This window comes from Atractosteus spatula, assembly GCF_055471065.1.
Source record: "Atractosteus spatula isolate fAtrSpa1 chromosome 10 unlocalized genomic scaffold, fAtrSpa1.hap1 SUPER_10_unloc_16, whole genome shotgun sequence".
Lineage (NCBI taxonomy): Eukaryota > Metazoa > Chordata > Actinopteri > Semionotiformes > Lepisosteidae > Atractosteus > Atractosteus spatula.
The window spans coordinates 148930-174818 of NW_028296619.1; the positions used below are offsets into that span (position 1 = coordinate 148930).

The window sequence follows — 25889 nt, forward strand, 5'->3', positions numbered from 1 at the left end:
AAGATAAGACCTCTGAGATTCTAACTGTACCATTATTCACTGATGTTCACGCACCAGTATTGTTCCTCTGCTAAGGAAGGGAAGGCCTACTTTACACCAAGCCCCTGTTGACAATTTCTTCCTTGTGTTTCTTTTAGTCAGTTTGTGCAGCCTGGAATAGGGCACCAGATCTCACTCTTACTGGGCACTACAGTAGCAACTCACACTCCATAAGCACTACCCCTCTCAGAAATGGGAGGATTTCCAGTATATTGAACACCTCTGTCTCTCCCACAGTAAAAAAAAGTCACACTGCCCTGCCCAAGGAATAGTGTGGCCATCTTCCCCCAGTACAATGCTTTATTACTCCAGCCATTTTCAGTCCTCATTGGCAGCAATATGGGAAGCATTCTTGAAAGGGGAACCCCCACAAATACTTCCCTTGAATTCCTCCACCCCATTCAAACCTATAAACCATAAAGAAACAAGGGCAGACAGAAGGGTCTTTCACAGCTTTATTGAGATGTTGCCATTACAAGGCAAGTGGAGGCAGGAGAGTCACAAGGGCCAGGCTGGAGCCTTCATTCAGGCACCTGGGGAGGAAGAAGGAGAACAATCCAGCTGAACTGCAGGACACCCACCCCTACAGGAGCTCCTCCTGCCAGACCCTACCTGTCCACTCGCCAACATCTCCAAAGTCCTCTGCTCCCTCCACATCCTCACTGGAGCTCTGAGGGTCTCCCTCCTCATCCTCAGTCCAGTCAGCTCCCACATCCAGAGGACCCTCTACTGGTGCCACAGCCACCCGACTGCTGGTCACCAGGCTCCTGGTACCTGTGGACAAGCGGCACCCAGGAGTGAGGGATCTGCTATACCCAGAGTCCCACAGTGATGCTACTCATCTAAATAGTCCCTTTGTCCAGCATGGGATCATTCCTCAGTTGTCCAAGCATGGTTGTCTCTTGGGCAGAGATGCATCCACAAGGGATAGAGAACCAGACCCACCTTCATTCTGACTGCCAGCACACCTGGACTCACAGCAGGCACAGACCTCATGGTCACCATACAGCTCCTCCCACCTGGAGGAGAGGAGGACAGGTGAGGCCTCCACCTGGCATGTCCCAGAGCACCCTCAGCAGGCTCCTTACAGAAGTACCTCTTCGCCTCCCTGTTGTAGGTGCAGGACTTGGTCCCTGGTGTTGCTTTAGCAGGAGCCACAGCCATGACACAGTGCATGTACAGCTCAGTCACTTCATGCTGCAAGAGGGAAGGTCACAGCATTAAGGGATCAAGGCCAATCGAGGGACAGAGAAGGACCTTCTGCCATCAGTGAAGGCAAGCTGGCAGCTCTTGGCACTACAGCCGCCACAGTCTGGTTCACATCTAGATCATGGATGGAAAAGCAGACAATGGATCAGTAGAGCAAGAAGGCTGAGCAGCCTTTGAAAGCAGTACCTTCCTGGACAGCTTCTTCTGGAAGAGGAAGGCATCAATTGTGAAGCGGAGCATATCCTTCTGCTTGGAGGGGACAAACCTGGACAGGCAGCCATCTGCCTTGCTGTCCACCATGCACCTGGGGACAAGGACAAGGATGAACCCCTGCAGACTCTCAGGGCTCCTGCCCACCTCTCCTCCCAGAAGGGGCCATACCCCAAGTTGTCGATCACAGGGAAACGGGGCTGGGAGTGCTGGTCTGGTTTCTCCGTTACGTAACATGAGTGGATGTACAGCCTCTGCTCCACTGTGGCAAAGTAGGCAGTGGCCTGGAAGTACATGGGCTGACCCAGGAAGTACTCATCCTTAGGAGAGAGCCGGATCCAGCGGGCTGGAGAGAGAGGCAGCATTACACCTGCACACAGCGCCCCCTGCAGGCAGGAGGAGCCACTCGCTCAAGGAGCTTACAGTTGGTGGTGAGCAGCACAAAGCTGTGCTTGTTCTTCAGGTCCTTGAAGAAGGTCCTTCTCCTGGCCCACGTGGGGACATAGCCAACCTTGTAGGAGTAGTGGAACCTGCAGGACAGAGGGGATGAGGGGCTTCTGGACACTGTCCCAGCGGCTTCTCAGCAGCAGCAGAGCCCTGCCTACCTGTTGTAGGAGCACTTGACTGGCACAGAGAAGGGAATGAAGCGATGCACAGGCGCACTGGAGGAGGGCGGTGCATAGCGGAGAGTGTTGGAGTACACCAGGCGGCCCTGGACAACCTGCAGGGTTACAGAGGAAGGGATATTCCCAGGAAAGGCAACCCTGACACTAGCCCTACAGCTCACATCGATACACTGCCTGTAGATGAAGCCCCGCTTACCGATCGCTCGGTGCCACACTCGTGAAGCCCGTAGATGAAGTAGAAGTAACGGCGTGTGGTTCGGCTGACGCTGCAGTTGCCCAAGGTCACCTCCGATGGCCGACAGCTGAAGCCGAACAGGAGCCGACTGACCCTCACGTACATCCTGCTGGAGTCGCACCACACGGCCACTCCTCGGGTGCCCCCGATGACCGGGCGAGCCGGCTGCCGCCCTCGCTGGGGAGGAAACAGGACGCTCTTGATGTAGGCGGGTAAGGGCCGGCTGCCGGCTTCGGGCTTCATCTTCTCCTTGTCGAAGTAGGGCGAGTACGCGTCTCTGGACACGGGAAGACGGCGGAAGTCGGGAGCCAAGGGCTGCGAGTCGTTCTCGCTTGCAGACAGGTCTTCGGAGGGCGCATCTGCCAGGTTCAAGTCCTCCGACTGGGCTGCGTCTTCGAGAGCCGGGAAGTCGGCCTGGAGCGCTAATGCCCGAGAGTCCCAGCCAGCTGGCCCGGCGGAGATCAGTGCGGGGAGCCCGGCCGCTGCGCACAGGCACAGCATAAAGAGAAACGAGCGCATCGCCAAATTAACGTCCCGCTAAACTGCTACAGAAGTAAGATAAGTAAACCACCAAACTATGTTGAAGCAAAAGAGCATAAAGTGTGAACGCTGTGACTAGGTTTTTATACTGGCAGGACCTGCTACCACACACCTGGTCACACTACCGCTCAATCAACACAATCAGTTACACACAGAGACCCGGATTGTTTCAGCGTCTAATTAGAACCTGCTTCCAGTCTGAGGCGGGACTCCGTGAAGCCGCCTGCACACTTTCCCGTGTGTATCTGACCTCAGCGGAGGAGTTCCACGCAATTTCGACAGAATTAAATCACCCACACGTGTAAAATTTGCTCAGATTAATTTATTGTTCAATTAGTTTCTAATTTCCGAGGACAGTGTGTTAAACTCGCTGTCAGACAGAGTACGGAACACGCGACACGTCCGTCCACACTTTCCTTTATCGAGGGGGCTGTTCTATCAACATGTACGGCAATGAAAATAATTTTACCATTTTTCATGTGTAATTGCATGTCATATTAAAATGTGTAATATAAGCATTTCTTTGCTTCCCAGTAAAGAAATACTGATCAGCTTTTGACATGATCTGATAATAATTTGTCTGATTTTCCAGAGATTGCTTTTGCTTCGCAGCACTGAGAACCAATGGAAGCCCGTTTCCGCCAGGGAGTAAAAAAAAAACGCGCTATGGTATCTCAGAATTGACTTAGAATCTCAGAATTGCGACCTAAAAACTCAGAATTGCGACTTAAAAACTCAGAATTCCGGCTTTATATCTCGTAATTGCGACTTTATCTCTCACATTTGCGTCTTCGAAATAGCCCATATTTCATTGTCTGTCCTTTTGTTATTGTAACGGATTCGGGTTCCAGGGCTTGTGCCCCTCGCCGCTCCCACCCTACTTCGTGTCTCACTGTATTGGCTCGAGCCCAGGCCTTGCTAGCTGAGCTAAAGAAGACCTTCTTTTTTAAGTAAAAAAGGACATACAATGAAAATATGTAAAAAGTATAAGTTTCAGATTTTTTAATTGTGAATTCCTCTGGATGTGAAGTGTCTATTTGTCTATCTTATATCATATTCTGTCTCCGCTTTTGTATTTCTGGTGTTTCAATATTTTTTTTTAAAAAAGCCCACCGTCCACTATTCCATCCGGGTACTATGGAAGCCTCACTGGCGGAAATGGGATTCCATAAAAAAATAATGTAATTAATTTGATTTTTATCGGCTGAAACGTGTTTTCTTTCTTCCTTTTTTCAGCATGGAATAAACCTATTACTTGTTCATTTGCGACATACAATTTGTACAATCTGGTTGCAGTGTGGTGACGGCACCGCCCTCCCCTGCGCATAACAGGGATGCTGGCCGCCGGGGCTAAAGAAAGTGATCTTTAGCTCAGCTGGCAAGACCTGGGTTCGAGCCAATGCAGTGAGGCACGAACTAGAGTGGGAGTAGCGAGGGTACAAGCCCTAGAACCCGAATCTGGCATAATAACAAAATGACACCCAATTAAATATGGGTTATTTCGAAGTTGCAAATGTGAGATATAAAGTCGGAGTTCTCAGTTACTAAGTTAAAATTCTGAGTTACTCTGTCGGAATTCTGCAATACCATAGCGCGTTTTTTTTAACTCCCTGCCGGAAACGGGCTTTCATACATTTCAATTAGTCTGATCAGTGTAGGACAAGTTAATGTAGAATCATTACTATGTCTGTCTGTCTCTTGTTTGTATATAAATGAATGTCTTTGACCACTTAATGTTAGTTTTTAATTTAGTTTTACGATGGCATCTGATTGAAAAAAAAAACTACCTGTCTCCCCAGCATTTAACGGTGCTGTTGTTTTGATTTTACGTATTGTTAACATATGCACGAGCATACGAAATGTCTCACTCCTGATTCAGCTCATGCTCCATAGGAGAGAAGAAATTCCTCCTGCTTCTCGTACAATCATATCAGAACAGAAGCCCGTGTCACCCAGCTCTGATTCAAGAGCGACTCGCATCTTCAGCCCTTTTTTTATTCGTGATCCTAATTTTCTTTAGTTATGATCAATATTGAACTTTTTCTAAATAAAACGACAATAATCAAAGTTAAAAAAAAAGTTTTAGGAGCTGACAGGGTGCCCCTTTGGAATAGTTGTCAGAAAATGTGAGAAAAGGAAAGGTACGTAAGCTCTCACACACAGCATTAGAGATTGGCATCTGATTGAAAAAAAAAACTACCTGTCTCCCCAGCATTTAACGGTGCTGTTGTTTTGATTTTACGTATTGTTAGCATTTTAATGAATTTTTAAAAGATTGATACACAAATCGCTAAATAAGAAAACGTAAAAACCCTAGCTGTAAGCAATTGGCCATTCATATTCCTGAATTTTAAATCCCTGTGTTTATCTGTATCCGAATGCCTGGTGCAGCTATTTTGAAAGCATAGTCTATGATTTACTGTATTGCAGAAGCGTATTGTTGCCACCAAAGAAAAAAAATCCTGAGTTTACAGGAGAGAAAGAGGAAACAAATGCGAACACCGTTTAGAAAAAACACACACGTCTCAGGCCTTAACCGTGACAAGGATGGGATTTGAACCTAGACGAGCAGAGCACAATGGATTAGCAATCCAAAAAGTGACTCCTGTTTAATTTTCTTTTTGCTTGCTCGATTTGTAGTACGCTCCTCAATCCTTACAAACGATAAACAAAACGGCTTCATGTGCCACAGCACTCTGCTGCAGGTACGGTTTGCACCGTGTATTAGGCGAACCCGAATTAAATATTTCGAATATGTGAAGAATTTCATGAAACCTGAAAAAAGATCACAGCCAATGTCAGCAATTCGGAGCCTGTAGGCAGCTTCAACAGAACAAAACGATCTGAAGCCGCAATACTTTCATAGAGTGTATTGTGACACTCTAACCACGTTGTTGCTATTACTGCTACTTCTGCTGCCGTTGCTTTAACCTCTACTCAGCGGGCAAGTAAAGTTGTACAAGGAATCTTGAAGACACGCCCTTGTAGAGCAGCTTGTAGAGCTTGTAGAGCAGCCTGTGATGATTTGTACTACAAAAGACCAAGTGCTCAGTGACGTCTGCGTTTACCGTTGAAACTTTTCTTCTCAGGTGCATAAGCAGTTGCCTTAAAAATAGCTGAGTGGCACAGCGGAAGCGTGCTAAGCCTATAACCCAGAGGTCGATGGATCAGAGCCATCCTCTGCTATACACATTTTATGCACGATTGATAAGCAAACCATCAGTTTAATGAAGTGCATTGAAACTGATTTCTTCTCTCGTGTGTGCAAACTTCACACTTACGGCGCTCTTTAATCTTTACAAATACGCAGATGCCCAAATGTTTCTTTGGTTGTTCTGAGATCCTTTATAGATTCCTCAAATCCTTCAAATGAACATCCATATCAGCACAATTATGTTTATATATTTTAAAATTAAGGTACATACAACAAAAATATCAATGTACATTTGTACAATGCTCATTTAATAATGATTGTCAAGGATTGTCAAGTTCCCCAACAACTCTGTGTTATAATTTTAAAATATTTTTGCTAAGGATACACAACGGGTGTATAAGGCATTCTCCCTACAGCCAGCTGAAGATAAAATTCCACACGTGAAAATGGTTTAAAACACGCTCATTTCCTGCAAAGTTCAAGAGGGTTTTTAGCGGAGATTATGTTCACATTGAAACAATCCGAAGCGCGTCCCTGAGTGGGCTTGAACCACCAGCCTTTTGTTTAATAGCTGTACAGAGACACACTCCCGTTGCTTTTCAATATTCACACGTTTGTAGTTAAAGAAAATAAAATGCTGACATTTTCCTGCCAGCCGGCAGTATTTCTTCGGCACTGACCAAGAATAACCAAGAACTTTATTTCATCTTTCGCAGGCTGTAATTTCCAAAAAAGGAAGTGAATACTTGTATTAAACTAAATCAAGCCGACGGAGATGCACTGCCGTTGTTTTGCTCCACTTTTCATTAAAAGGAGAAAAATTACCTGCTTTTTCTTGCAGTATTTCTTCTGTCCTGATAAGCAAGATTTGTATTTTATCTTTCAGAAGTTGTATGAATTTCTTGAAGTTCAGAAACAACTTGTTCCAGAAAAGAAATGAACACTTGCTTCAAAGTAAATCAAGAAGTATGTCTCTCTCGCTGTGTGTGCTCTTATCTGTCCATCTCTCTCTCCTCTTCTCTCACTCTGGCAGTCTGTGCAGAGTATCTGAAGGGGATGTAACACCACTTGGCAAAGAAGAAGAATTCTCAGAGGCAGAATAAAAAATCATTATTCTCTTCTCAGTCAGATTCACAGCTTAGACTCACACTCGGACTGACACTTAGCTCCATACTGGTCTCCATCCTGACAGTCCAGAACCAGAAGATTTTCAGACAATCAGTGCTGCTACATGAATAATATCAGACAGAACAGCCTGGACTCGGGTCACATCTCCCCCTTTTCTCCTTCCTCACAGCCGCTTAGAGACAGAGAAGAGCTCCTGGTTCTCCTCTCTGTGAACTGGGCTCAGGGGTCACTGATCTGGCAGCTGTGGGCTCTGTTCCAGGGCAGAAGCAAGAAGCTTCTATTAACCCTTTCCAGGACTTCCAACCCTTTAGTATTACTTTCTTTACTGTATATCAGCCTCCAGACATGTTCTATAAATGTTTTATAACACACGTGAGTGTGGAATTATCTTAGTATTTATGTAATTAACACCAGTAGTGACACTCTGATCAGTATATTGAGTATTAGTAGCCAATGGTCTGATGGTTGTGTCTCCAATAGTGACTAGTTGACCAGTCTGTAGCTCTGAGCAGTGGTACTCAGATCACACAGAAGAAGACCTGTCTGTGTGTGATTCCACACCAGCCCTGGGATTCAGCGTCTCCCACACATCTCTCGCAGACAGTCTTATAAATTTACAATTAAATGAAGTCTTGTAACAGTTATACAGTTAATTTCAATCATCAGACTACCTATGAAACTGAGAGCTGGCTGGAAATAAAGCCAGGATACACATTTTAACCTCCAGGATCAGGAGTCTGTTCCTCCTGGCTCCTATACTCTGATGATTCGTTTAAAACATTTAAAAGCGCTTATTACAGGGACTTGTGCTCGTTCTCTACTGCTCCACACGGGTATGCTTTGTAACACATTAATCTGCGAAGTAAACTATTTTTTTTTCCTGTTTAATGATTTTCATTCCTCGGTTTGTCGCTCTCCTTCTCCAGCTGTTATAAATCGCTTCTCTTCACAGCCCGGTGTGTTCTTTTTGGAGATGTTATATCTGTAAGAAAAGCCCCCCGGGCTCCGGACAGGAGTCTCGTCCAGCGGAGACGCGCTCTGCTCTGTCAGAAAGAGCGCTGTGACGTCACAGACACCAGCCAGAGCGCTGGGATCAGAGAACGAGACCGCGGGAGGAGCGCGGAGCGCACGGAGGAGAGTTATTGATCACTTATCTGTCGACAAACAATTAATTCACCTGAAGAACTGTAGAATAATCGATTAAATTCACCGATTGGTGACTACTGATTCTTTTCCCGTTCTTGACCCTGTTTTAAATATCTAGAAAACAGTCAATAAAGATTGTATCGATCAATTACCATAGTTCGTTTAATGTTAATAATGTTCAATCTGAAATTAAACAATGATTATTCATATTATTATTTAGGTAACTGTATCCTAGAGCTAGAAAATTATTTTCCAAGTTGATAAATGTATGTAAGTAACAGTTTACATGCATACCAAGTATGGTAACCACAGCAACAGACGTCAGGTCACTGTGCGCGTCTAGGTGTCTCGCGTTCGTCACAAAGAGTGATGTGACGTCATGGGTAGCAACTAATACTAATACTAGTGTATTCATGTTAATATTAATGAGAGTACAACTGGTAGTTTTAATGCTAGTGTTCATGTGAGTATTAATGATGATAGCGCTACTGATAGTTTTAGTTTTAATGTTCGAATTCATGTTAATATTAATTATAATTATAGTGTTACTGTTAGAGTATTAACAGTAGTAGTAGTGTTAGTTTTAATGATAGCATTACTGTTATTATTTGTAGTTTGTGTCAGTGTTAGTGATAATGATAGTGTATGTCTTAGTGATAGTGTTTCTGTTGTAATATGAGGAGTATTTGTTTTAGTGTTAGTTATTGTGTATCTGTAGATACGTGTGTATGTGGTGTCTGTGCATGTGTCTGTTAAGTGTGTGATATCTGTCTGTTTGTGGGTGTGTGTCTGTGAGTGTGTAGATGTGTGTCTGTGAGCTTGTTGTGTCTGTTAGGGTGTGAATGTGTGGGGTCTCTGAGTGTGTGGTTTCTATAAATGTGTGTCTGTGAGTATGCGTAGTGTCTCTTTGTTTCTGTAAATGCATGCCTGTGAATATGTGTGTTGGTGTGTGTCTGTGAGTGTGTGATGTCTGTCAGTGTGTAGTTGTTTATTTGTAAGTGTATGTGTGGGTATGTCTGTCAGTGTGTGTAGTGTCTATTTGAGTATTAATGATGATAGTGTTACTGATAGTTTTAGTATTAATGCTAGTATTCATGTTAATATTAGTGATAATTATACTGTCAGTGTACTCATCATGTTAGTTTTCATGACAGTATTACTGTTATTATAAGTATTATTAGTCTAGTAGTAGTTTGTGTCAGTGTTAGTAACCATGATAGTGTATGTTTTGGTGATAGTGTTACTGTTGCAATATTAGCAGTATCTGCATTAGTGTTAGTTGTAGTGTATCTATACCTAAGAGTGTATGCGGTGTCTATGTGTGTATATAGTGTCTACGTGTGTGTCTGTGAATGTTTGTGAGTGTATATCTTTGAGTGTGTGAGTGTCTGATTGTGTGTATAAATGTGTGTTGTGTCTGTGAGTGTGTGTAGTGTCTGTGAGTATAAATGTGTGTGAGTGTGTAGGTGTATATCTGTCAGTGTGTGTGAATGTGTGTGTAGGTGGGCTTGGGCTCCACTGGTGTGTCTGACAGAAGTGACCCATCAACAGGTGTTGAGGTCCAGAGCCGCTTGCGAATAGAAACACTTTCTAGAGTCCAGACCAACATCCAGAGAGCTGTGAGTGCTCTGTTTTTATCACAATTAGTAGTAATGACAGTAGTAATTCCCACACGAATCATTATTAACCGAAATAATCATCAGAAAATATTGCCTTTGCAATGATGTCATTCCTCTTGACATTGAATTCTTCATGAATTTTCTTTACTGACAGGACATATCTGTGTCTGAGTGCCTGCTGCGATAAGTACGACAAGCCATTGATCTCCAATATTTTCTGGTGTGGTTATTTATTGCATACGAAACATTATTCTCATTAAGAATATTTTACCTGCAAAGTCACAGTGAAACTGCTACGGCAAATGAACTTTTTATGGGTGGAAAACGTTCAAAAGACTTAATGGCTACAGGGGAGGCTTGAACACACAACCTCAGTATAACTCCACTGTGCACAACTGTATATGTACCACACACTGACCAATTGCACCACTTGACCTCTGTAAGCCAGGCTCCTACACAGATTGTAAAATTTCCACAAACGTAGGGTGAAACAGGGTTTTTTGGCTGTGGATACATCTCCACATGGGGGAAAGGGACAGTAAAATAGTAAGAAAAAAACAAGAGAAGAAACTGAAAGATATGTGCTCACTGTAATGTGGGAAGAGGTGGTCAGACAAGCAAAACAGCTTTGCGGATAATGTGAAGTGACATTGTTTTGTGTCAATCAGCTCACGGATTCAGCTTCATGTGTATGGTTGTTGAGCGAGATTGGTTTCTTCACAAGCCCAGTCAATTGCCAGTGGAGAGCTTTCCGACGCACACCTTCATGAATACTCTCGTTAAGATGATCACACCTTTCATTGTCAAGTCACCTCCTTTATATACAATAGTTGCACCAACACTAAGAGAAATGGCTTTTATCAAGCGATTGCAGTGTTTGTTGAGGATCCTTTTTTGCTGAACTGGCCTCTGGAGAAGTGTTGTAGAGGTGCAGTAAAAGAGAATGTTTGTGTCACTCAAGACTGTAATAGAACACTACAATTACAATACTTTTATAAGAGTAAATATTACTGGTGCATCACAGTTCTTATAATGGTGAAAACAGGAGCACCTTCTCAACATTTTTGACTGATGTTCTACTCTGATGAAACAGTGTATAGAATTAGGTGACAATATCGGAATTCATTCAAACGCACAAGATTAATTTTCAGCAACAAAATGCGCTCGAAAATATTTTACAAGAAAGAAACCTTACATTCACCTAAATAAACATTCACCCTCTATGTTAGCAGAGAACAGTAGGACAGATAGTTAGTGTCACTGGACACTGCATCACAGAGGCCAATCTCTTCTCCCTCATTATGCTGGCTTACTCTCTCATAATAAACTGTCCTCCAACGATAGTCAGCTGCCATCACCGACTCAGACATGACGTTCATGTACATATTATACCTTAATATGGCACTGCATTACAATAATTTGATCAAAACAACTGGTGAAAAAATAATAATCAAATATTTCTTTTCTTCTTTTAGTAGATAAAGACTTTGTCCAAAAAAGAAGCATTTATTCCTTTCGTCTCCTACCAGCCTTTACAAGTCACCTAGTTTTCTGTGAGCCAGTGTGAGGTATGAGGCAGTCGAGGCTAATGCAGCCGAGCGCTCTAAAGAGGTGGATTAAAGCTCCAGTCTCTTTGGGGGTGTGAGTTGGAATCCCACTGCTGCCAAATATCTCCAACTATCTCTGTGTTAAGAAGCACTTCTTTTTTTGTTGTTATTTCCCTGCAGTTTAAACCAATTTCAGACCAATTAATTTAAACAACCACGCTGTTCTTATGGCATGGCATTGTCTGGCAAAAAAATAACATGACACTTCCTTTAAAACACACATTTTCTGTGGAGGGAACAGGAGAACTTGTGCCATTCAACCGTATAGCATGATGTCATTTTCTCATGCTCATTTTTAGATGCTTGTCATCGAATCTATGATCCTTATGAGTACAGTCACCCTCCATTCAGGTAGCACAGATATAATGTGCCACGTTTTCAGAGAATCGCATCAAATACAGGTCAGAAGAAGACGACAAAATGTCCACTAGGCAGTTTCCCAGTTGATTTTTTTTTCTTGTTTTGTAAGACAAGGAGACCAAAAAGTTCAAAAAGTTACCTCACACTGGAGCCACTCTTTTCTTTCCAAAGGCTCAGAGAGAGATAATACCGCAGGTAACACCAAGTGAGAAACATCATGAGCATTTGTAAAAGCTCTCTACCTGCCCACTCCCCACACTGACATGTGTCAGAGCAGAGCATTTCTAAAACAGGAATTACACATTTCGGAATGTGCCCTCCTTTATACATTAAATAAAAGGTCTGAAGCCTGCTCCAAAGAAGAACTATATTCAGAGCTGCCAAAGAAGTAGAGATTTCACCAAGTGACAGGAAGCATCTCAGAAAACGATGGTACAGTCGTTTCCACACGTCGGACAAGAAGAGCTGAAGCCACCCGGCGTTCTCCGACCAAGTAATGTGAGGATGGAGGGTCTCATCAATGGTAGTGTGGCTGAGTGGTGCGTTTTAGGCTCCAGTCTCTTCAGAGGTGTGGGTTTGAATCCTACCACTACCAGGTCTTTCTGTGTTAAAGCCTTGCTCACTGAGCTAGGTTTTTCACGATTGTCTTTGTAAGCTTAATGTCAAGGCAGAAAAAAGCTTTAGTTTTCTTCTCAACAGAAATGCTCATTGGATTGCTCATTATGCAGGGAACAACTTTTGAGTCCGTGCGAATTGTAGTGTGCCGTCAATTCCATTTAATAGTGCTTTTGTGTGGCTTTTCTGTGGTAGCGTTTTTGTCAGTGAAACTTGAACGCTCTGCTTTTTCACGCTCAATTGTCGGTAGGAGTACAGTTTATTTAATCTTTGCGCACAGTGCTCCATCAGAAATACTTTGTCCAAATTTAGAAGAGATTGGGATTTAGTGCATGTGTTTACAACGCATACCTCAAACAACAACACCATTTAATGGGAAATTGATTCGCTTCTTGCTGTTGTTCCTGTGGTTGCGGTAGTTAGAAAGTTGAACACTCTTTGATGTTCTGCTATACTACTCACTGGGTCGGCTTTATCAATTGGCTCAGAAAGGTCAACTGTGATTTGGCTCTGTAAAAATCATTAGCAGTGTCGTTATTTTTTTCTGTGTGTATGGGTGTACTTTTAAAGCATGTGAAAACACGAGGTTGTGGATTTCTCCAAATAGCAACGGCAAGTTTTAAACCTGTGATAAACATTCTTCCAGTTGAATAGTTTTACTCCAAGGAAAAGGCAGCGCAAAATAGAGAGTCGATATTCAAAGACTTCAGTGTCTGTACTGGACTGCTTGTATGCGGACATCACTCAAAATCCCTAATATGTTTCTTCCGAATTCAGTTTTGCAGTGCTTTAGTGCTTTACTGTTTTCAGAGGGTCTTTTACTGATGCTGCTGTAGTAGAGAAGTGACAATCTTCTGTCCATTGCAGTTGAGAACGGATTTAATACGGAGCTGCGGAGAAATGTCTGCGGCAAATATCGCTGCAGAACTTGCCTGTGCACAACACCGAAGAGAAAAAGAAATACCACAGGGTTGCCCATAAGAGTGAAAAATAGACATCCATTGTTCAAAGAATTACAACACTCTTCCTCTTACAGTGGTCTCATGTTATTTTTCTTGCAATAAGAACAGTGGGATTGTTCGACTGTGTTGTTCCCCAACTGGTTGAATAATAATAACAATAATAATAGTGGTGGTAGCTGATCATTCTTGTCCGTGGCCGAGTGACCTGTGCAAGTATGTAGGTTGAATTCTAACCATTCGGTGCTTATTTCAACTAATGCCACGTTCCTTTTTCTAGGTCTTCAAATAATTCACAATGTAGAGGTATCTTTAGTAATAAGAAAAAAGGTGCACCTCGGAGATCCATCTCACAAAAGCAAAGACTTCTTAAAGTGCACTTCTGAGCTTTAGAACCCGAAGGAGTTATCTCTCCTAGTTATTAAATGTGCAGATAATGAAATCTGTAATTTCGATTTCCAGCACAGTTCTCTCCAAGGTTCTGCAACCTTCCAGTAAGCGCGGTACTTATACAGCAGTACACGGCGGAGTAATGCCGAGCTTGTGAGTTCAAGACTCACATGGAGCAGTTTTGCCTGTGTTTTCAGCTGCAGAAACTTAACATCCATTGCCCTAAGATTGTCAAAAAGCAATTCCTTCTCTTTCATTTGAAGTCAGATGAAGAGGAGTCCCAACAAAAGCAGCTAGCAGCAGTGGGATTTGAACTCACACCCCAAAACAGACTTACGCCTCGACCCAGTGTCTTAGACCACTCAGCCATGCTACCTGTCATAGTAGGCCTCTTTGTCTCATTACTTGCTCGGAGAAAGCCGGGTGGCTTTTGCTCTTGTCACCCGACTTAGTGGCATTATGACCGTGGAAACGACTGCACCTGCTTTTTTCTGAGATGCTTCCCCTCTCATGGGGAGATCTTGACTTCTTTAACACTTCTGGATAAAGTTCTTCTGTGGAGCAGGCTTCAGACCTCTGCGTACCTTTGATGCCATTTTATTTTTACAGCAGCCACATCTGAAAAGTTGTGTTTTTTAATTTTTATTTGAACAACAAAATTAAATTCAATACAAACAAGAACACATATAACATATTAAGAAAATCGTCAGGGGCACATGCTATAATACAATTACACTTTATGAAAAACGATTACACAAGGTAAATAAAGATAAGGTACGCACAGCTTGTTCTTACATTTCAAAAGAGTCCGTAAATACTCCTTTACGTCTATTTTGAACTGTTCAAACGTAGGACTCTTCCCAGACCATTTCACTTTATACCACATTCCTAAACGAGGATACATCTCCTGTTTTAGAACTATTTTGGGCGATATGGCTTATACAACACACCCACAGTATTCTAATGGTGGACTGCAGATCTGTGCTATAGTTCAGTCGAATTCGAAGGATCCAGCAATCGTACTGGATTTGACTGGGATTCTGAAATGTCTCTTGCAAAAGTATTCGGGTGTAGTGTGCTCTCTGAAGGCACCAGTTCTGTAGGGTTTGGGCATTTACTGGGACAATTATTAATTGTAGCAGTAAATCACAAAATGATTCTTTTAATGGCTTTAGAATCCAACCATGCGATATAACTCAAACAACGCACACACACAGGTACTAATACAGGAGGATACATTTATTAATACATAGAATATGCATGTAAACCCTAACAGATCTTATCGAGAGGGTTATCAGAATCCAAAAGGTATATATTCAATGAGTTACGAAGAGTTACATATATCAAGAGGACATACGTTCAGTATATCATTCATTTAGAACGTTTCGTAAATGAACTTGGTTATAACATCTACATTGGATACTCAAAACAAGTACATAACTCTTAGGAATTAAATCGATATCAATTGGTTGGGATAACAATTGAATTCTCGAGCTGTAATGCATTGAAGTTGAATACTCATCCAATCTCTGGGGATTCAGATCTCCTGAGGGCTCTCTGGCTCCGTGCCAGGCTGTGCTGTGCGGCTTGCGACGGTGCGCTGCTGACGCTCATTGACCGGCTAGTTAGTGTTGGCTTTAACTAGCAAAGTTTGTGCACAGGAGAAAAGATTACTGTGGGTCCCAGCAAGTCAGGAAGAGGACCGGTTCGTTCCTGATGAAGCGCTAGTTCTGAATAGTGATTCAGCTGTCCACAGTTCCGACCTGTTCACGAGGCTTGCTGCTGATGCTAACCTCGGGTGGATCCTCTGGTTACTCTCTGGCAACCTCCGCTCTAGACTCTTAGAGCAAAGGAAAGTTCTGGCACTCGGACACACTGGCCGTTCCGTGGTTGTCCGGGCTGAGTCTCAGGATGGTCAGGAGGCGCGCTGCGAGAATGCCTTTCCCTTGGGAGCCTTCTGCTCCTGGGCTGTCCTGCCCTGGAATTCTCCTTTGAATTGTCCGAAAAAGTTCACAGAATTCTCTCAGGCTCTCTGTGTTGCCTGTTGTTACCTGGAGGAACTTCAGCTCGTTCATTGGCTGAAAGTTCCATGGGCATCAGAGTCCCACGTGGGTTACTCGGCCCTACCAGTCCCTGATTGGTTGATCAAGGTGAGATATGAGTCACTTACTCCTGACACTTAGGAATGCAGTCCAGATGTCCATCTGGCACTCCCTAGACAGATAGGTGCCAATGGATGACCATTGATCATGATAGCCAGGCTTAGCTAAGTGCATCCCCCTTTGGGAGCTGTCCCTTATCAAAAGAAAACATCTTTAAATCAGCCTGCATGAATAGTTTCTCTGTGGCTGCACCACAGAGATGAACAGAGATTTGAGGCCTCATTTGGGAAAGCACCGCAATACTTAATTCTGTCTTCCTAACAAGCATTGCCGCTACACGGGTTTGCTTCAACCTTTGATAAAAAAAGTGATCTGATCTGAAACTACCCAGCTTACAATCTCTGAGGTAGTTGTCACTAAACTTGGACGTGGTGTGGCACACATGTGCCGTGTGCCTTTACTTTTGTAAAAAACTGGTATCGGGAAAAGTTTCTTAATATTTCTTTTGATTAGCATGGAAGAAAATGTGATCATTACCTATGGAATTTCCCGCCAGCGTGGAGCTTGAATTCACAACCTTGAGATTCAGTGTTCAAGAGTCACAGAAGAGGTCGGCCTGGTCTTCAGTTTGCCAACGATAAGCTCCGGCAGTGCTCCTCTGTAAAGCAGATTGTTCGGATCGGTTATGTGGGACGGCACTTCGATACTAAGATCGTTTTCAGCACACACATGGTTTCCCCCCTTCACGCAAAAAACATAGACGAAGGAAGCTCTCTTGTCTTGGGCTGCTGACTCCCGGATTTAAAGCGCTCTGGGTGCCAGCTAAGTCTCTAACAAGCACACTATAAAGACAGGAATTACACTTTGCTCACGTCACGCATGGAATGGCGAGGCTACTTGTTCCAATATTATCTAGTCTCACCTCATATGGTGCCGATTCCTGGTTTTCATTTAAGAAAGAGCACTGCAAACACCGTAAACAGTGCAAAACGTGTGATGAAAGAAGTCTTTTCCCCCATTTGTCTAACGCAGAACACAGCGGAGTCATGCCGAGGGTTGTGAGATCAAGATTTCAGTGGAGCACTGTCGTCTACGTCTTTAGCTACATGAGTTGGACATCCTCTTGTACACGGAAAGCAGATTGAGATCCTCTCACATGAAAAGTGCCAGATAAAAGCCATTTCTCTTCCTTTCTCTTAGTGCTGGAGCTATCGCATGTAAATGAGGCAACTTGCAAGGCGAGCAGGCTCGGTGCACACCGAACGCAGATGTCTCAGAGCAGTTGAGACATGTCCAATTGGCTGTCAAAGGACAGCCCTATGCCGGCACTGTGGCTTAGTTGGCTAAAGCGCCTGTCTAGTAAACAGGAGATCCTGGGTCCGTTTCCCAGCGGTGCCTGTCTTACTGTACAGAATTTATCCTTACGGGCAAATCCCATGCCTTTTAATTCAGGTGAATGCAAGTGTTCGTTTCCTTTCTGGAACAACTTGTTTTGAAAGAAATCTATACAGCTTGCGAAAGATGAAACACAAATCTTGCTTATTAGTGAAGAAGAGGTACTCCGAGCAGGCCAGCTAATACCAGCAAAGTTTTTTTTTTCACCCTAACCCAGAGAATGGAGAAAAGCGAGGCACCTGTGGCTCTGCAGTGTAATCAGTTCGCGAGTTCCGCGGTTAGCTGAAAGAGTGGTAAATGGAGCTCGCCCCAGCCCGTCCTTATTCTTTTAAAGAGGATAAAAAATTAACTTTGCCGCCATTACTACCAGCTTTAAAAGACTGCCATGGGCACGGAAAAAAACACACTACAGATGACTTTTCTGGAACCGAAGCAGAGATTCCTTTACGAACCAACTGATAAAGCTCAGCCAGTGAATACTGTTAACAGAATGTGAAAGCACGATCAACTTTGTAACTGCAACCACAGGAAAAACAGCAAGAAGCAGGCTCCATTCCCCATTTAAATCTGTCGTGCGAGGCATGCTTTTTGAACGCATGAAGTAAATCCCACGATCGCTTTTGAACTTGGACAAAGTACTTCCAAAGGAGCGCTATGCGCAAAGATTTAACAAGCTCAACCCCCGCCAACGATTCGGTGTGAAGAAGCAGAACATTCAAGTTTCACAGACAGAAGCAGCACGCCAGCACAGCCAACATTAAAACGGAGGGCACACTACGATTTGCATTGACACAAAAGTGATCTGGGCAGACGTCGTTCCCTGCATAACGCAAAAAGTGGCAAAGCGCTTTTGGGTTGAGAGGACGCAAGAAGGTTTTTGTTTTGTGCCTTGATGTCAAGCTGAGAAAGTATCTTTAAACACTTTGCTTAGTTTCTCGAGAGACTGCCAAAAAGCAGCTCCCTCCCTTTCGTCTGAAGTCAGCTGAAATGGGGTCTCGACAGAAGCACCTGGCAGCGGTGGGATTTGAACCCACGCCCCCGAAGAGACTGGAGCCTTAATCCAGCGCCTTAGACCGCTCGGCCACACTACCCGCTGTGCGCTGTCTCTTTGTCTCATTACTTGCCGGGAGGAAGCCGGGTGGGTTTCGCTCTTGTCGCCCGACTAAGTGGCGTTATGACCGTGGAACCGACTGCACCTGCTTTTTCTGAGATGCTTCCCCTCTCATGGCGAGATCTCGACTTCTTTAACCCGGGATTGAACGAGGGACCTTTAGATCTTCAATCTAACGCTCTCCCAACTGAGCTATTTCGGCAGTGCACAGAGCCCACAGCCACCTGCTCCAGCCTTCCTGTGTTGCGGCATGAGCGCACCAAGAGGAGCGGGAGAGTGTTGCAGGAACGTCACTCAGAAGGAAAGCCACCCAGCTGCGCCCTCTGAGCTCTGTCCAGCGCATCTTCCTCGCATGGACTCCTGCCTGCGACGGGCAGGAAACAATTAGCAAGAACAGAACAGCACCCCATGGGTGTCTCATGACCACACCTTAGGTTGTGACACGTGCAGGTGTGAGGGGTTGCCGGGCTACTCTGGAGCAGAGCTTGGGCGGAGGGGGGGCGGGAAAGCAGACAAAGAGGTGACACCTCAAGGTCTGCACGATCACAGCTCTCCGCCGCCCCAGGCTTCCGCTCGATAAGCTACTGGACACACCCGCCCCTCCTCACACAGACCGTGGAAAAGCCCCCGAGTGGGAGGGCTCTCTCTTCCTCCCAGGAGCTCTTGGACACGAAGCACAGACAGAGCGCGGGGAGCCGCCGCCTGCAAACACGGCTCCAGGCAGGACTCCACTCCACAGGAGCCGCAGAGCAGAGGAGATGGGGGCAGCTTAGTTCCTGTGCAGAGACCTGAGCTGTTGTTGCTGCGGACGCTGTCTTTTCTGTTCTCGGGGTAGGAGTGAATGTTGAGTTGCCCTTAGAAATGAAGCAGAGCACTTCAACGGCACGGGTGTGTGTGTGTGCGCGTGCGCCCTGGTGATTCTGGGAGACAGATCGAACCTGGGCTAAAAGAGAAGGGGCTTAGCCCTCTTCCATTTGCTAGTTCAGAGTTGTACAACCCATTTGTATCTGCTAGGCGGCGCAGTCGTCGTGCACAAAGAACGCTTTGAAAAGCGTCAAAAGCAAGTCATTCCGAGTTGGTCGTTTGTGTTTTCCGTTCAGACGCGAAATGCTGAAATGATCTCTCGGCTCCTCGGTTGTCATTTCTGCTCCGTAAAGGAATCACAGCACGCGTCGCCTTCCAGCACGCTGGGTCGGGACACGATGCCGGGGATCGAAGGGTGTGATGTCTTCCTCGTTAGTATAGTGCCAAGTATCCCTGCCTGTCACGCGGGAGACCGGGGTTCGATTCCCTGACGGGGAGTAGAAAGCTTTTCTTTTACCTCCTTAGAGAAAGGACTGCCTTTCACTTCTCTGTTTTCTTTCACAGCGTCGTGCACCTTTTCATTGCTCTCGCTTTCAGAGCCTCCGCACGGCACACGACTCGACATCAGAAAGCACATTGAAGTGAAAGCAGGAAGCGCTACGACATGCACTGTGCAGATCCCGCCACACTAAGAGGTGAGTGGGTCTGTTCGATGCACAAAGAACGCTTTGATAAGCGTCAAAGGCAAGTCATTCCGAGTTGGTCGTTTGTGTTTTCTGTTCAGACGCGAAATGCTGAAATGATCTCTCGGCTCCTCGGTTGTCATTTCTGCTCCGTAAAGGAATCACAGGACGCGTCGGCTTCCAGCACGGTGGGTCGGGACACGATGCCGGGGGTCGGAGAGAGCGATGTCTTCCTCGTTAGTATAGTGGTGATTATCCCCACCTGTCACGCGGGAGACTGGGGTACATCAGGACGCGCATTGGAGTGAAAGCAGGATGCGCTGCGACATGCACTGTGCAGATCCCGCCACACTAAGAGGTGAGTGGGTCTGTGCGATCACAGCGCTAGGCGAATCCCCAATCCCCTTTTGTGCGTGGCGACAAAAGAAGCCGGTCTGTTTCCGCCCAGTTTCGAACCAGGGACTTTTCGCGTGTGAGGCAAACGTGATAACCACTACACTACGGAAACGGTAGCAAACCCTTCCCAGCGGCCCAGTGCTGAGCTTCGCCAATGCGATTCAGCTGCTTCCAGTGCCTTTATTGGAGTGCGCTGATGGACCGTGCTCTCTCTCCAGAGACCAGCACGCCTGTCATGGACGGAGCAGGAAAAGCGGCGCCACATTCTACAGCCCTCTCCACGCAATCGACGAAATCGGGCTACTGAAGTGGAGAAAATCGCCTCTCCAGAAAGTGCAAATATCATCTTGGAGAGTATAAATCCTATTGCCGAAGGTCAGCCCTGTCTACCAGAGTAACCCTCCCACCTCCTGCAGCGATGATCAGCTCGTCTCACACGCGAGAAGTCTTCGGTTGGAAACAAGCGCCCCCTCTTCTCGCGCGTTTTGCACGTTCGAGTGGTTTTAATGCGGCTCCTTCGTACACGGTGCTGATCTTTTGGAAAGCAGGAGGCAAAACTGACACGTTCCCATACCGGGAGTCAAACCCGGGCCGCCTGGGTGAAAACCAGGAATGCTAACCACTAGACCATATGGGAGCACACAACCCCGCTGTTCCGGGCATCATGCAAGCAAACTACATAAATATGAGAAAACACGCAAGAGAGTTGTCACTCAGAGTGTCGAAGGGTCGATGTATACTGGGGCTCAGTTGAAATGCAACGTCAGGACTTTTCCGAATTAGGTCACACGAAGAGAGCACAGCCTTTTCCGCCCTGCCACGTGGGTATCGGTAACTCGCCGTGATCGTATAGTGGTCAGTACTTTGCGTTGTGGCCGCAACAACCCCGGTTCGAATCCGGGTCACGGCAGAATAGGGGCGTCTGCTTTTACTACTTGCGCGAATGAAGGCAAAAAAAAGCCAATCGATGTGAACGAACGGCGCTTTACAGAGGAGTACTGCCTGACTGGATCGTTGATGAACGACAGAGGCCACTCCGACCTCTTCTCGGTTTTCTTCAACGACTTACTAAGGATCTTCTTCACATTCGCCCATGCAGGGGAAGCCAGTTTCACCAAAGCAAACGCAGGAAAGTGCATTTCAAGCAGAGACCAGGAGGGACTTGTTTACACCGAGAGTGGTCGGAGAATGGAACAATGCGCCCAGCCCTGTTGCTGGAGCCGATTCTTGATGAGATCTTGGGCTCACTGGATGCTAATCTTTCTGTTGTTCTTGCAGGTCCTGCGCTGCTTTTGAGCCGACAGAGCTCGTCCTGGTCTGTCGGCACAGCCCAATTGCAAATGATCGGCTCCGCGTACAGAAGGAACGTGCGTTTGGTACAAGAGTGCATGAAGGCACCGGAAATACATTGGGAACAAATGACCGGTCGCTCAAGACCTCTGTGAAGTACAGGAGCGTGCAACAAGAGGCTGTTTCCGCCCGGTCTCGGACCGGGGACCTTTCGCGTGTTAGGCGAACGTGATAGCCGCTACACTACGGAAACCTGCAGGGACCGCTGCTGGTGTCTCGCTTGCGTTTCGGGCTGAGAATGGGAAGCGTCACTTTAGGCAGGGGGCGCTGGAAAGAGGAACAAAGGGCGCGATGAAACAAAATGCCGAAACCCGGGATCGAACCAGAGACCTTTAGATCTTCAGTCTAACGCTCTCCCAACTGAGCTATTTCGGCAGTGCGCAGAGCCCACAGCCACCTGCTCCAGCCTTCCTGTGTTGCGGCATGAGCGCACCAAGAGGAGCGGGAGAGTGTTGCAGGAACGTCACTCAGAAGGAAAGCCACCCAGCTGCGCCCTCTGAGCTCTGTCCAGCGCATCTTCCTCGCATGGACTCCTGCCTGCGACGGGCAGGAAACAATTAGCAAGAACAGAACAGCACCCCATGGGTGTCTCATGACCACACCTTAGGTTGTGACACGTGCAGGTGTGAGGGGTTGCCGGGCTACTCTGGAGCAGAGCTTGGGCGGAGGGGGGGCGGGAAAGCAGACAAAGAGGTGACACCTCAAGGTCTGCACGATCACAGCTCTCCGCCGCCCCAGGCTTCCGCTCGATAAGCTACTGGACACACCGGCCCCTCCTCACACAGACCGTGGAAAAGCCCCCGAGTGGGAGGGCTCTCTCTTCCTCCCAGGAGCTCTTGGACACGACGCACAGACAGAGCGCGGGGAGCCGCCGCCTGCAAACACGGCTCCAGGCAGGACTCCACTCCGCAGGAGCCGCAGAGCAGAGGAGATGGGGGCAGCTTAGTTCCTGTGCAGAGACCTGAGCTGTTGTTGCTGCGGACGCTGTCTTTTCTGTTCTCGGGGTAGGAGTGAATGTTGAGTTGCCCTTAGAAATGAAGCAGAGCACTTCAACGGCACGGGTGTGTGTGTGTGCGTGCGCGTGCGCCCTGGTGATTCTGGGAGACAGATCGAACCTGGGCTAAAAGAGAGGGGGCTTAGCCCTCTTCCATTTGCTAGTTCAGAGTTGTACAACCCATTTGTATCTGCTAGGCGGCGCAGTCGTCGTGCACAAAGAACGCTTTGAAAAGCGTCAAAAGCAAGTCATTCCGAGTTGGTCGTTTGTGTTTTCCGTTCAGACGCGAAATGCTGAAATGATCTCTCGGCTCCTCGGTTGTCATTTCTGCTCCGTAAAGAAATCACAGCACGCGTCGCCTTCCAGCACGCTGGGTCGGGACACGATGCCGGGGATCGAAGGGTGTTATGTCTTCCTCGTTAGTATAGTGGCAAGTATCCCCGCCTGTCACGCGGGAGACCGGGGTTCGATTCCCCGACGGGGAGTAGAAAGCTTTTCTTTTACCTCCTTAGAGAAAGGACTGCCTTTCACTTCTCTGTTTTCTTTCACAGCGTCGTGCACCTTTTCATTGCTCTCGCTTTCAGAGCCTCCGCACGGCACACGACTCGACATCAGAAAGCACATTGAAGTGAAAGCAGGAAGCGCTGCGACATGCACTGTGCAGATCCAGCCACACTAAGAGGTGAGTGGGTCTGTTCGATGCACAAAGAACGCTTTGATAAGCGTCAAAGGCAAGTCATTCCGAGTTGGTCGTTTGTGTTTTCTGTTCAGACGCGAAATGCTGAAATGATCTCTCGGCTCCTCGGTTGTCATTTCTGCTCCGTAAAGAAATCACAGCACGCGTCGGCTTCCAGCACGGTGGGTCGGGACACGATGCCGGGGGTCGGAGAGAGCGATGTCTTCCTCGTTAGTATAGTGGTGATTATCCCCACCTGTCACGCGGGAGACTGGGGTACATCAGGACGCGCATTGGAGTGAAAGCAGGATGCGCTGCGACATGCACTGTGCAGATCCCGCCACACTTAGAGGTGAGTGGGTCTGTGCGATCACAGCGCTAGGCGAATCCCCAATCCCCTTTTGTGCGTGGCGACAAAAGAAGCCGGTCTGTTTCCGCCCAGTTTCGAACCAGTGACTTTTCGCGTGTGAGGCAAACGTGATAACCACTACACTACGGAAACGGTAGCAAACCCTTCCCAGCGGCCCAGTGCTGAGCTTCGCCAATGCGATTCAGCTGCTTCCAGTGCCTTTATTGGAGTGCGCTGATGGACCGTGCTCTCTCCAGAGACCAGCACGCCTGTCATGGACGGAGCAGGAAAAGCGGCGCCACATTCTACAGCCCTCTCCACGCAATCGACGAAATCGGGCTACTGAAGTGGAGAAAATCGCCTCTCCAGAAAGTGCAAATATCATCTTGGAGAGTATAAATCCTATTGCCGAAGGTCAGCCCTGTCTACCAGAGTAACCCTCCCACCTCCTGCAGCGATGATCAGCTCGTCTCACACGCGAGAAGTCTTCGGTTGGAAACAAGCGCCCCCTCTTCTCGCGCGTTTTGCACGTTCGAGTGGTTTTAATGCGGCTCCTTCGTACACGGTGCTGATCTTTTGGAAAGCAGGAGGCAAAACTGACACGTTCCCATACCGGGAGTCAAACCCGGGCCGCCTGGGTGAAAACCAGGAATCCTAACCGCTAGACCATATGGGAGCACACAACCCCGCTGTTCCGGGCATCATGCAAGCAAACTACATAAATATGAGAAAACACGCAAGAGAGTTGTCACTCAGAGTGTCGAAGGGTCGATGTATACTGGGGCTCAGTTGAAATGCAACGTCAGGACTTTTCCGAATTAGGTCACACGAAGAGAGCACAGCCTTTTCCGCCCTACCATGTGTGTATCGGTAACTCGCCGTGATCGTATAGTGGTCAGTACTTTGCGTTGTGGCCGCAACAACCCCGGTTCGAATCCGGGTCACGGCAGAATAGGGGCGTCTGCTTTTACTACTTGCGCGAATGAAGGCAAAAAAAAGCCAATCGATGTGAACGAACGGCGCTTTACAGAGGAGTACTGCCTGACTGGATCGTTGATGAACGACAGAGGCCACTCCGACCTCTTCTCGGTTTTCTTCAATGACTTACTAAGGATCTTCTTCACATTCGCCCATGCAGGGGAAGCCAGTTACACCAAAGCAAACGCAGGAAAGTGCATTTCAAGCAGAGACCAGGAGGGACTTGTTTACACCGAGAGTGGTCGGAGAATGGAACAATGCGCCCAGCCCTGTTGCTGGAGCCGATTCTTGATGAGATCTTGGGCTCACTGGATGCTAATCTTTCTGTTGTTCTTGCAGGTCCTGCGCTGCTTTTGAGCCGACAGAGCTCGTCCTGGTCTGTCGGCACAGCCCAATTGCAAATGATCGGCTCCGCGTACAGAAGGAACGTGCGTTTGGTACAAGAGTGCATGAAGGCACCGGAAATACATTGGGAACAAACGACCGGTCGCTCAAGACCTCTGTGAAGTACAGGAGCGTGCAACAAGAGGCTGTTTCCGCCCGGTCTCGAACCGGGGACCTTTCGCGTGTTAAGCGAACGTGATAGCCGCTACACTACGGAAACAGTGGGAAAAGAGGTGCCCCGGCAGTTAGTATTCAACTTCACAGCATTAGTGCTCGAGAATTCAATTGTTATCCCAACCAGTTGATATCAATTTAATTCCAAAGGTTATGTACTTGTTTTGAGTATCTAATGTAGAAGTTGTAAACAAGTTCAATTACGATACGGTCTAAATGAATGATATACCGAACTTATGTCCTCTTGATATGTGTAACTTTTTGTAACTGAATGAATTTATATCTTTTGTATTCTGATAACCCTTACGATAAGATCTGTTAGGTTTACATGCATATTCTATATAATAATAAATGCATCCTCGTGTATTAGTACCTGTGTGTGCGTTGTTTGAGTTATATCGCATGGTTAGATTCTAAGACCATTAAAATAATCAATTTTGTGATTTACTGCCACAATTAATAATTGTCCCAGTAAATGCCCAAACCCCTACAGAACTGGTGCTTTGTGAGAGCACACTACAACAGTGTGTGATCTCCTGTCCCAGCCTGAGGAGCAGACAGCGAGCCTGTCTCTCAATAATACTAATAATACAGTGTGTGATCTCCTATCCCAGCCTGGGAAACTGTGAGTCAGCCACTCAATAATTATAATACAG

At 46.4% G+C, this 25889-nt stretch overlaps 1 protein-coding gene and 4 non-coding genes across 5 annotated transcripts; 3 read left to right on the forward strand and 2 right to left on the reverse strand.

Moving 5' to 3' along the window:
- Positions 1-622: 622 nt before the first annotated feature.
- On the reverse strand, positions 623-2838 carry LOC148812779 (zona pellucida sperm-binding protein 3-like). The gene is made up of 8 exons (XM_088908484.1): positions 2281-2838; positions 2064-2179; positions 1882-1988; positions 1630-1804; positions 1435-1552; positions 1136-1236; positions 985-1058; positions 623-813 (listed from the first exon to the last, which is right to left on the reverse strand). The coding sequence occupies exons 1-8, from the start codon at positions 2836-2838 to the stop codon at positions 623-625; spliced, it is 1440 nt and encodes a 479-aa protein (XP_088764610.1).
- Positions 2839-18343: 15505 nt separating this feature from the next.
- trnal-aag (transfer RNA leucine (anticodon AAG)) lies at positions 18344-18425 on the reverse strand. The gene has a single exon. It is a non-coding gene; the product is annotated as a tRNA-Leu (tRNA).
- A 2741-nt stretch (positions 18426-21166) lies between these two features.
- Positions 21167-21238, forward strand: trnah-gug (transfer RNA histidin (anticodon GUG)). The gene has a single exon. It is a non-coding gene; the product is annotated as a tRNA-His (tRNA).
- Positions 21239-23085: 1847 nt separating this feature from the next.
- trnad-guc (transfer RNA aspartic acid (anticodon GUC)) lies at positions 23086-23157 on the forward strand. The gene has a single exon. It is a non-coding gene; the product is annotated as a tRNA-Asp (tRNA).
- A 1417-nt stretch (positions 23158-24574) lies between these two features.
- Positions 24575-24646, forward strand: trnah-gug (transfer RNA histidin (anticodon GUG)). The gene has a single exon. It is a non-coding gene; the product is annotated as a tRNA-His (tRNA).
- The last annotated feature ends 1243 nt before the right edge of the window (positions 24647-25889 follow it).